Consider the following 12748-nt stretch of genomic DNA (forward strand, 5'->3'; position numbering starts at 1 on the left):
AAAAGGCAATTGCATAAGCACCTCTGTTAAAAAAAAGCACAATTATCCACTTCACGAACATCCAAATCATGTTATTTTGTGCATCTTGGTGACTAAAAACTCTCATTCAAACTATGGAGTTAAAGATCCTCCCCAATGCTCAGCGTTCTTTTAAAATAAGAAACTCCAAATCCAAATCCAAATCAAATCAAAGTGTATTTATCAAATGCACAACAGTACAGTGTGCAGAAGTAGTTGCTGGCAATGAAATGTCTTTTCTGCGAGCTCACAAAAATCACAAAAACACAAAAATCACAAAATTGAGGTTACGAAAATAAGGTTACATAATAATAGATGTAATAGAAATGTTATAAAACTCAATATGAGTAGAGCTGCTATGTGTCCATGGTGTATGCAATATATCCAAGTAGTGCGTTTATGCTGAATACAGTGAACACTGTGTGTCCATGTAGCCATTACAGGTGATTTGCTAAAGGAGCTGCAGGTTGGCTATTTAGCAGTCTTATTGCAAGTACCAAAATATATGAAAAGGAAATAAAAATTTAAACCAACAACAGTGAGACTCTTCTTGCCATGCAGTTTAAACAAAACATCTTTCACTTTTTGTTTGGGAAACTGAAAATATTGTGTGGGTATTCTGAAAAAAATGAATACAATAAAAAACAAAATCCTAGACAACTCAAGTCATATTTTAGTCTTGGTGTCCCTGTCTGAAAGAAAGTGGTATTGCTGCCAGAAGAATAGGAGATACTTCTTTACTCAAAAGGTTGTAGAAGCATGGAAAAGTTACCCAGCCATGTGGTAGAAACTAATACCCTGGACTCATTTAAGAAAAGACTGGCTCACACTATTGCAAATCAACAAGCTAAGAACTACCAAACAGGACAGATGGTAAGAATGGGTTGGTCTCATTTCTAGCCTTTCTTATGTTCTAATGGAATTAAGCTAAGACACAGAGCTTAACACCCCTACTCTTACAAAAACGACCTCAGTACTTTTAATAAAGTAGTCAAAACCTTAGCTAAACTTCTCATATGAAGAACAGCGTGCCCTACAATCTAGTTCTACCAGACTAGAGCATGGTTTGGGAAACTGTGTTCTTTCAGAGGGACAAGCACCATCTACAAGTCAACCAACACCAATTGCAGCAGCAAATGCAATTGTACAGTAATATTCAGGCACTCAGATCCTGAAATGCAGGTGATTAGGCCTTGATTCCAGAACTAAGGGAAACAGCCAGGTCTCAGATCTAGGATGAAGAGTTTGTTGCAGCTCAGGGCTGCTGTATCTCAGCGGCATTTACAAATGTCATTTGCAGCCCCATATTAGTATTATCATTCTTTTGTTTCCAAAATATTGCTATCCGGAAAGCACAAATTCTATGTTAGATTATATATGTATTCTAAAAGCCAGGGACTACTGGCTTCTAGATAACTTACAATCATCAATTTTAGCAGGACAGTTAATTCAGGTAATTGTCAGACAGCACTGATAGAACATTTAAAAAATGCTTCAGAAAATATTCAGATCAAAATATTCTTACCAGCAGGACCAAGTGAGACCAACAGGGTAAAGATCCATATGAGAATTGTTTCCATGGTGAGGTTTAGACAGAGCTACTAAGATGAGAGACAGGAACTTTTGTACACCTGCCTTTATTGCAATGTCTCATCCTTAGGCCACTCCTTTAGCTTCTGACTTTCAGCACAAAAGCTTTGGTAATTTCCACATTATTGCAGTGTTGTAACAGAGTCAGTTAAAACTGGAACTTAAGTCAAGTTAAGCTACTAGGCAGTAAAGACTGAAGTAGAGTCTTGGACTGGCCAAGCTTGAGTTAAATCAACTCAATTTACAGAGTGTTGTCAAATTTGAGTTAAAACATTCATCTAGATTAAGACAATCAGAATCTTTAGTGTTGACCTGTTAAGACAGTGTTTACTGTGAAGATTTTGATCACTTTGCAGCCTGCGGATAAAATCACCCTTGTACGGCTGAAGTCTGTGAGCTTGTAGTGGCTTTAAAGCTGCAAGTGTGAAGAGTACAACATGAAAAAAGGAAGTTATAAAAGGAAACTGACAAAACCAAAAAAAAAATTACATTGTGCCGGAGTGACGACTTTAGTAAAAAAATAACTTTCAAGTCTACAGTGCATTGATAATGTCCATTTGTTGATGTGCTACAAAAATTACAGCTCATTAACATGAACGCCAAGCTCGTTAACATCACTCACTGCATATACTGTAAGTGGGGAAGATGTGGACAATGTTGAAGACCACAGCATCATTAAAACATGGAGCATTTTTAACACAGACTTCTTTATACTGCAGTTATCACAAACAAAGCCAATGTCAGTCTGCCATGGAATTTGCTACCCTATTAAGTATAATTGACCGAGGAAGCCAGCTTCTTGTCTACTTTATACTTCTCCACGTTATACTCATTGGTTATCAGTGAGAGAAACTGGTCAAGACTTGACAGTGCTAAATTCCAGGTCTAGTTGCATTGAATGCCCAGAAATTGACGCCAGCAGCATGAAAATGGTAAAATGTCTGTTTTTGCAATGTAATGTGAAAGTTCTTGAATTCCAGGAGCAAAGTGGATAGTGATTGCTCTTTATGTCTCTTCTATAGTGGCTTTCATGCCTCCATTACAGTGTATTGCATATCTCTAATTTAGTTTGTCTAGTTTAGTTTGCATATCTCTAGTTTGTGATATACATAATAATGTATATCAATTAAAACTGTCCAGTTGAGCTGGCCTTCAATACATTATGATGAAGACTAAATTGCATCATGTGTCAAAAAATAATTGCATTATATTAAAATTGATGCCTAATATCACATTACAGAGACCCTTTGGAATATAGAAAATAAAAAACAGAAAACAATATTTTAATGAAGTTTCATTTGTATACCCTAGGTGAGCTGGAAAAAAATAACACTATTCAGAACACAGCTAAAATCAACTCTGACTTAAAATAAACCATTTGCAGTAACGTTCATTGCACATAGTGAAACGTCCCACAACGTTCCTGGTTATAGTTCAATCCATTAAGGCAAGAATGCTTTGGGGTTGTTTTTATGGTATGTAATTACACTTTTTTTTAGTTTTGAGTCGCAATTTTCAATACAGTTAGATGATAAATTAACACAACCAAGGTGACACAAACATCTTCATGCTTAAAAACCAATATGGTTTCTGTCTTATGGCTGGAAAGCTATGAAAAATGATACACAAGTAAACTGTAACAACTTACAAATAAAATTGTGGACGGTTACAATGCAACAAGAGCTGAGAGTAGCATCCACAGCAACTGCATCAAAGTATAATAGTAACAATAAACAGTTAAATTTTTCCATAAATATTACTTATTGTTACTACTGCTGGATCAATTATGGTTAATTGAAAGGAAAACACATTTTGACTGTTAAGCATTCTTCAGGTTACCTCAAGGAAACACAAAATGTTATGTTTTCCATGTGGCATTAACCTTACTTGTTTCCGTGCAGCCAAGGCATGGAGATGCAGGTCCCCGCCGGTTACAGCAGTGTCCACATAGTCACCTGGCTAAACAAGGGACATCAAATACATTTAAAGGCAAGGGCCTCCACACTGGTGTGGCTCATGCTAATTAAGCAAATACTATCCCAGAATGTGTAAGGTCATGTATACAAATGCTGGAGATGTACAGTATATAATTATACCTCACATGGCTGGAAGAGGAGTTCTCAGTGAATTTGAAAGTGGGGTGTTTGTTGGGACACTTGGCGTTTCATGAACAATGGTGGCTGAGGCAATGTAAGTTTGGAAATTCAAGGGAAAGAAGTCATCAACAAACAGCAACACTGGGTAAAAGCACCTACTCCTAGAGCATGATATCCCTGAATGAATTCAAAGTGAGAGGCGAAACATGCAAGCAACTAAAGACCAATTTACTGCAAATTAGAAAACTGGAGCATGAGCAGCCAATTTAATCAAAAACAGTCCACCGAAACCCCCCCCCCGAGTGGGTCATCATAGTCGAGCTGTTGTGTAGAAACTGCTCCTCATCATACCTGCTAATGTATGCTTGTGAGTCTAGTAGACAAAAAGCACAGGCAAAGTACAACTGGGCAGTAAAGAAATGTTCATCCATGTTCTCAACAAATTGAGGAATGCAGTTTTGGCATTACCTGAAGAACCTACTTCATTTATAGAGAACATAAAAAAAGTATTTTTCAGCTGTGTTGAAATAATTATTTCTTCAACTTCCGCATTGCATTACTGTATTTTGTGCATCATAGTCACACTTAGCAGACTGCTATTGTGGTTTACCACCATTTCTTTTTACTAATTGTGCTGGGTGACAATTCCAGTCTATATTTGTCTATGAGCAGCTGGCGGGTCACATTTCTGTATTTTAACTCAGAAAACCTGTTTCATTAGATGTACTTGGCAACAATCCACAACTGTGAAGGAAAACGTATTGTAACAGCAATAATTGGCATAAGCTTGAGGGAAACATAGCATGTATTTTCAAAATGTAGGTATGCTGTGTCATAATTAATGGTGCAATGCATAAATATCAGCAGCTCTAAACAAGGACTTAAACTGCAATAAACATAAAAAATGAGAAAAGTTTTTGAAATCATTGAGGTCTAAAGTCAAAATGACCTCATTTTTTTCACAGCAATTATCAAATAGTTTGACAGACCAATTTCAGAGCTTTAAAATGATATACAGTAAATCACCCATCTTTTCGTGTCCAGACTGTCAACTTTGAACACCTCTGCCTTATGAATGGCTGATCATTTAGGCTCAGTAAGCACAGTCTGACTATTGCTCCCATGGGCAAATGTTAATTGAAAATATTTGTTAAAATCAAATGGGGTGAGTCATTTGTGAATGATTTAAGAAGGAATGACCCTGGTCAGGGTCAGCACAGATCCCAAAAGAATAGGGCACAAGGCAGAATTAAACACTGGACGGATTAACTTGCCAGATACATACTGTAACATGCCATAGCGGACACAAAAACGAGAACTGGAACAATAGTAGAGATACTAACTAACCCAGCCAGCACAGTGTTGGGAGGTGGAAGGTAGAACTAGATAGACAAAACCTATCTACCCAAGGAGAATGAGCACAATCTGCACAGCATGCGACAGTATACAATCAAACCCAATTGTTGCCCAATTCTGAAATTACTATTACTAACCAGATATACTGAAGCCTGTCCTACAGTTCAATCAGGGGAACCTGACTGTTACTGTACAGGATGCATGCAGGGATCATGCCTTAGATTGCATTTAACTTACCATCCAATAATTACAAGACAGGGCTTTTGAAAAAGATTCTTTATTATAGTTGAATTTTTTATAACAATAAAATTTACAAGTGTCAGCTAACAATTCATTTATGTGCCTATGGTTTTTGTTTCTAAATACCAAAACCAAGTTACTGAAGTTGCTATACACCATTTTATATATTATGAACTTACAAAAAACAGAAAAACATTGATGTGAATTCTGGTGACTTCCACTGCTGTAGAACAATAACAGTGTTAAACAAAAACCATGTCAAAGGGTAAATGTTAATTGGCTTGATGAAGTGTATTTTATTAAATAAAACAACATAAAAATATGTTTTAAATAACAAAATCTGTTCATGGTTTTAAAAAAAGGTTTTCAACCTTGAAAGCATTTAACTGTCTATTCATACTGGAAATCAGAATATGTCCAATTCAATCTTGAAGAAAACAACCCATTTTAAAACTAATAATATATGCTCACTTTAAGAGTATTATAAATCCAGTCAAAACAGCAACCTAGTTAATTTAATGTGTAACCACTCCAGGATTAGGACAGTAATATGGAGTTGTATTTAGGTCTCTGAACCTGTATCTGGAAGGTTGTGGGCTTAAATCGTGAGTGGTATAAGTTACCAGGTAAACCAGGTTACTTTGCTCAGAGTGCTCCAGTAAAATGGATAGCTTTATAAATAGGTACAAGTCATTGCTGTAAGAATTTGTTTTCTATTGTCTTATCTGGTTAAATAAAGGATTATTACAACATGCACATACTGTGTTTTAGATGTGTGAATTCAAAATATTCAAAATCTTTGCATTCTTTTCTTCAGTATGAACAAGCAAATATGTACATATCTTCAGATATCTTCACCTTATATCTGAAGGTTGCCTTAGTGTAAAAATACAGGAAACTTCATGTCTTGCCTACAAGCTTTTTAATAGCAGTCTGACCTCAAAGAGTTACACCATAGCAGTTTTACCACAGACGTCATGTATTCTAAGTAAAATTCTGTTTGACTGGGAAGTGGCAACTGGAGAAGTAGATAAAAGATTTAGAAACTGTAAGAAGTTTTCTGATAATGTGTGCTCCCTTTTACCAAAAAAATAAATGGAAGCTCGAGAACTTTTAGATCTATTTTATTCCACAGGTTTCTTAAAATTTAGAAGATTCTAGTCAGTTAGTTACTTTTTTGTATTTGGTCATCCATTGTCTCTGGTAGTAATAAATCAGATTTGATGTTTTTTTAATTAAATCTTGGAATTGTCAATGGTTAATCAACTTAGCTTGCTCTCTTGTACTGCTCAAAGAAAAAAGTGGACTCTGTGTAAACTCCTCCAGCATGCCCACCTGTCTTAAGTCTTTGGATACTAGACACTTCATTGTGCTTTTACCTGAGAATTATGTGCGTCACTTAATGCAAGCTCTCAAGCTATCAACAGGCCTCTGAAGTCACTATTTTGCAGAGGAAACATTGGCTGATGCAAGCCCTGTGTCCACCAATAGTGGAAAATCCCAAGCATAGTCAGTTAATGGCAGCCTCAATTCAGGAAGATCAGGACTACAGGTCCCAGACTGTACTCCAAGCTAACTTCTTTACCACCTCGGTTCCCCAAAAACACAAAAAAAGTTGTAAATATTTAGAAATGTTTAGAAATGTGATCTAAATCCTTTCAGAAAAAAAACATACTTGTAAGTACAATCTATTTTGTGTTGACTCAAACTTTTTAATTTACTATTTTGCTCTGGACAACAATAATTCATTTGAATAGTTGCAGGAGCGCTTTCAAAGTTAAAAACCCCTGACCAGGAAAATGAGACAAAAATTTAAAATCTTATATCAAAGAAAACTGCTTGTCCTTTTTTCTTTTTACAGTTATTCTGCATACATTTTTGTGGGATAAAATCTAAATACAAAATAATTTTAAATGGTCTCATTATACTACACATCTCACATTATTCTACACATCTCACATTGAACAGTCCCTTAAACAATATATATGAAACTAGGGCAAAGAAGAAAATAAATATAATGTAAAATGTGATGTCATAATAAAAATCAAATTTTGTGACCTCTTTTAGCCTAAAATAGTGAAGGACCCTAAAATCACCAAGTTTTTATATTAAATTGCACATGAATTCAGTGAACTAAAGGCAGTGAAGGAAGCCTGCCAACTGGGACTCCCACAGAGATACAGACATACAGTACATCTGTGATCTGTCTCTCCAGGAGTAGGAAGCCAGGATGCCCCAAGACCATTCTACAGGGGGTGATTCAGTTTGCAATAATAGGGAACAAAAGATTCAGTCGTTCTCTTTGCTGCATTGGGAGTGCTCATACTCGTGGGTTTTGTACAGGTTTAAGAGCCTGAAAAGAAGAATGAAGAACAGGAGCAAATTGAGAGGTCTCAAATATGCACATTTCACATTTTTTACCACAGGGAATCATGCAGTTATGAATATACAGCTCTCCGTCTTATATATCCAACATACTGTACAGTTGTCACTGTTAAATTGCTACCATGTAATGCTACCATGTTATTTTGTCATTTCAAATCTTGTCCAGGACATGGTGGTATATGAGGAGAGGGCTGCACACATAAATGAAAAATATTGGTCTCAATAGCATTTTTAAAGAACTAAAAATGCAATAATGTTTTATCTTAATAAAGTTTTTTTTTCTTCTCACTTGCAAAATATTTAGTTCTCTGAAGGCATTATAATAATTACGACAATAATACCTATGTTACAATGGAGAATAGCAACATCCTTGAATATTTAAGGATGCTGTCATTTAATGCAACTTTAAAGGTATTTCAGGAATGAAAAGGCTATTTTGGCTCATCCTCTTTCAACATCAAGTAAGGTCATAAAGTGTTTAACAGTTTTCTCTGTGTATTGTTAATGTTGCTAATGAAACACTGCATTTAAAAACCGGAATATGCTTTTCAAAATCCCACTTAAAAGTAACCTGCTTTGCAAGGAACATCTATGTATCTAACCACGAGACTCACACATTCATGATGGGACAGACACGAAGGATTTACCAACTTGGCTTGCAAATCTCGTAAATGTGACAACTCTGGTTGGATGCGTCTCTCTTAGGCATGAATCTGATCTTTGCTGTCAAGAACAACTAAAGTGCTGTTTTCTGGTCCAGCCAGAACAGGATGCTTTCTGTAATCTTGGGGATACTCACTGCTCTGAGATCAGCAGGGGAAAGTCCTGGTTTAGCGGTAGGCACAGGAGGAGGAGGGGGTTTTATTGCCACCTGGAAACACAAGCATAGTCCCATTACTGTAGAAGGCAATTCTCCTTGTTACTCACTGTCCTGCATTACTAGTATTACATATGAAAAGTCTGTAAAATCTTAATATAGGCTATGAGAGGAGGGCATTCTGCCAGTTTGATAATTAGTATCTGATTGAAGAATCCCATCAATTGTTTAGTAAAAGAAGTCAGGATGCTGTCTTTAGCAGCATGACTGGATAGCTTGTTCAATTGTTCCACAATCCTGTTCTCAGTTTTCCACTTGTGTCCTTACTTGTGTTGACTGATAGTTAGTAGGGGTATAATGATTGTTGCTCATTTATTAGTATGAATGTATAGTGCAGATAGCTGTACATAATTCATGCCAAATCGGTGTTCTTAAAATCCCTCACACTCTCGTTAGAAGCTAAACACACATATTAACATAATACAATAAGTTAACATTTTGACACAATCGTTTCTTTTCCTAAAATTACAGCCTATTAGCTATCCTACTTAATCATTTCATCAGCATACATTAGCTGCCCATCCTACCGCTGCCACGAATTTAAGATGTCACATCCCTCTAAGGGAGCAGCAGCACAAGCTATCCTCCCACAACATACATACGAGGAAGAAAAACTCAAAATATCTGAAAGTAAGAATCACAATCTTAAAAAGTGTTCACATCCCTATTCAACTGATTATTTTCAAGTCAGAAAAACAATCTTTCAGCAAGGTATTTAAAGCATTATAGCTCGTTTCTTTGTGAATGGTAGTTTATTGGTTTACTGAATTTGTTCTGGAATTCACGCTAACAAAAGAATAATCTTTCTAAAAAATATTTTTTCCATAACTAAAGCCTTTATATTTACATTCTGTCACATTTACACGTGATATTGATATTAAAACTGAGCTTCCAGTCAATGAAAGAATCAGGGATCTTTCCTCTTTCTATGCAGTTTGCCTCCATTTCCTTGGACAGAAGGTCACCTCTTTTCCCTTCACTGCACACCTGCTTACGATTTCTCTGTTGTCATACTCACTTGAGCAGGCAAAGCATTGCTAAAGACTGGGCAAGGAGGAGGAGGGGCTGTAGGCCTTTTGCTGTAGGCTGGCACTGGAGGAGGTGTGGCTTTGGGGTGGTTGAATGCCGCCGGGGGGGCAGAAGGCACAGTTGCTGGCTTGATGGCAACTGGGGGAGGTGGAGGTGCTGCTCTCTTAGGATTCTAAGCAATGACACAAAAGTGACGTCACTTCCATGCTTTCAAATCGATTACATTTTTCCATTTTCATGGCCTGCTTTTGAAAAAAATATTATACGTCATTTCTAACTGTTTTTATATTCTAAATATTTTAACACCACATAAAAGCTAGAAAGCTCATACCAAAGGTGTCCAGGAGTTAAAACATACTTCTCAAATTGCTTATGTCCCACCTAAGAAATGAATTGTATTGTCTTTCAGAAATGAAGTCTACAAAAGTTACATCTTAAAACCTTAAAATGTCTTTAAACTGCTCTTGGCTGCGCAAGTGTTTTCGGATATTTTCTGGAAATTGTTACAAAAATACTGCACGTGGCACACAACCAATAAACCAAATTCAGATGTTCTGAAAGCTAGGCAGAGACTAAGGAAAAAGCAAATAACTTTTGCTTTTTGCACACTTTTGCAAGTGTGCAAAATACTCACACACACATTATTTTGCATCTTAAATCCTTTCATACCGGGCTATTGTTATGGAGGTCAGAGGTCACCTCTAACCGCTGTGCAGAGAAATTTGGATTCGTCACTCCAGGAGCCTTCAGATAAGATGGAGCTCTGAGGACACACGATAAAATAAGGTCATGCTTGCGAGTGTCGGACTTCACAGGTTCCTGCTTTCAGTGCAAGAGATATTTTGACTATACTGTACGTCCATGCTGTCACCTCACAGGCGCTGAGCTCAAGGCAGAACTGTTACCTCTGCCAACTGTTAAAGTAGAAGCTCCCCAAACATACAGCATGAACACATGTACTACCGTCATTCACGAGGGAAAGCAGACTTTGGTATAATGGCTACAAATGCAGTATGCTGGCAGAAAGTAAAAAAAAAATCAAATTCTAGTACATCTTTGTTATCATAATCTTTCATAACATACTGTATGGGCTGTGCAACCAAAAATCTAAAGGCATATATTTTAAGTGTGTATTATTCTCCAGCTTTGTATTTCACTATTAAATAAACAGAAACAGAAGGAATAAATCTAAAAATTTCAGCTGCAATGGGAGACAACTTCAACACAGGCTATGTGCTCTGTATTGTAGATACGTACGGAAATGGCAAAGCTGGTCCAGCTCAACACCATCACTACACATCAAGATTATTTCACTCAAATTCCACCTACAACCATGCTTTCCTGTATGCTAGAATTTCAACAATTGTTCGTTGCCATTTTAGAATTTACATACCTGAGTTGACGTGCTCTCTTATGTTTGCGCATGAAGAGGAGAATGACTGCAACAATGACAATCAGGACTATGGCGCAGATGACTACCACAATAGCGATGATGACCCCTGCAGGGGAGGAGAAAGTCAGTTAGCACCCTAAAGTCAAGACAAGAAAATTCTTTGGGATTAAAATCGCTTTATAAATGCAAGTAATTATTATTATCATGATTATTATTAAAATGAATGGACTGGAAACAGTAAGTGGGAGGAAAGAAGACTTTTTAAACCTCTACCTGGAATAATGCATATTCTGACTTATATTCAGTAATCATCTTACATTTGCACTTATCAAACTCAATGCAACTGTGTTCTTTTATTAGAAGGCAAACTACGTGACTGGAAATCGTATGACATCATTTAATATTTAAGGCTGTTTGCCAGCATTGGATGTTGTCTGTGTCTAGTGTTTTGAGGGGACAGTCTAGATGTCAATAACCTAGGTATTTTATGTGCAATCATTATTCACCATTACAGCAAAAAAGGCTGCTGTGAGGATGTTTTTTTTTACGAAAGTGAAATCTCGTGGGAAATTAATATTTCATTTAAACTTGTTTTTATACAAAGCCTTGCCTTATATTGTATAATCTGAAAGTGAAAATGTTTGTAAATAGACAATGGAGAATGTATCAAGTAACGATTATTTCACCCCCCAGTTGACAGATTTTTGCCAAATATACTGCAGTCTTGCAGGATCAGGAAAAATGAAAGCACATTTAACTCTGTAATAAAAGGCACTGTAAATTATGCTCATCTCTCTTCTGTTCTGGTCTGCATTGTCTGAAAGTGGACCAGTGCAAAAATGTTTTTCAGTAGCAACACATATGAATTCTTGAGACACACTGTACAGTATGTACTTAATCTTAAAATGCATCTCTCAGTACATGGCATTTTAATGAGAGCAGTGTGCTCCTTAACTTAACTAACTCCTTTAATTTCAGTCAATGTCATAATATCTTTTTTTTTTATTTGGGCTGCAGCAATAAAACGTTTGAAAAATAACTTCTAATAATTCCTGAGGAACCGGAAGAAAGGCTTAAAATCGGAACACTTGTCTTTCTGCTATACCTGTCCGAGCATGGAGCAGACAATGTACTGTACATGAAGGAGCACAGGACAGTATTCAGCCAGGAAGCTTGGCAAACCTCAGCTCCTTTGGCCTTGCGCTATTTTCTTTTGAACCTTTCGACTGTTCTTCAGTTCTCTTTTCATTTGGTAGGGATGCAGAAAGAGGAGGAAAACCACAGAGACAAGAGGCCTCACCTCTGCCAGGCTGTTTCCTGGTTTCAGAAGGCAGTTCTGCTTTGACAGCAGCGCAGGCTCGGGAGTTGCAGGCCTTAAGGTCCTCAGACATTATTTTACTCATCAACTACACCTGCCACCTCCATCCAGAATACAGAGTCATGAGCCAAAGTCCTTTAGGTTTTGAGTTAAACCCATGATCTTGAAAAGTCATGCATTTATAACAATGAGTCAGCACAATTGTATTTCTTCTGGAGGTGTGTGAAGGATTATTACTCAGAGCTATGCAATCAATGCACTTCCTCTTTCTCATACACACACACACTCATATTTAACATCCTAACTGTAATAGAAAAATGATTAACATGTATCAAAGGAACATGGAACAAGGACTACAGAGGAACAGATGGGAACTAAGACCAACGGAGACATAGGAGAATAGGTTATTCTTTGGTGTGTGTACAGGTATTACTATACTTGGAGGC

The 12748-nt window shown here is 36.8% G+C and overlaps 2 protein-coding genes across 3 annotated transcripts in view; both read right to left on the reverse strand.

Moving 5' to 3' along the window:
- LOC148839216 (zinc metalloproteinase/disintegrin-like HR1a) overlaps positions 1-1957 on the reverse strand; it is a 32763-nt gene extending 30806 nt beyond the window's left edge. For both annotated transcript variants that reach the window (XM_088933964.1, XM_088933956.1), the window contains exon 1: positions 1544-1957. In XM_088933964.1, coding sequence (XP_088790090.1) covers positions 1544-1598 — 55 coding nt within the window. In that variant the 5' untranslated portion in view covers positions 1599-1957. The remainder of the gene's footprint in view (positions 1-1543) is intronic.
- Positions 1958-5321: 3364 nt separating this feature from the next.
- LOC148839217 (zinc metalloproteinase-disintegrin-like berythractivase) overlaps positions 5322-12748 on the reverse strand; it is a 31116-nt gene continuing 23689 nt past the window's right edge. The window contains exons 19-23 of the mRNA XM_088933983.1: positions 10985-11090; positions 10261-10354; positions 9581-9763; positions 8485-8556; positions 5322-7653 (exon numbers count right to left, since the gene is read on the reverse strand). Of these exons, the coding sequence (XP_088790109.1) occupies positions 7621-7653; positions 8485-8556; positions 9581-9763; positions 10261-10354; positions 10985-11090 (488 nt within the window). The 3' untranslated portion in view covers positions 5322-7620. The remainder of the gene's footprint in view (positions 7654-8484; positions 8557-9580; positions 9764-10260; positions 10355-10984; positions 11091-12748) is intronic.

The sequence above is a fragment of the Atractosteus spatula genome, chromosome 2 (genome assembly GCF_055471065.1).
Source record: "Atractosteus spatula isolate fAtrSpa1 chromosome 2, fAtrSpa1.hap1, whole genome shotgun sequence".
Taxonomy (NCBI): Eukaryota; Metazoa; Chordata; class Actinopteri; order Semionotiformes; family Lepisosteidae; genus Atractosteus; species Atractosteus spatula.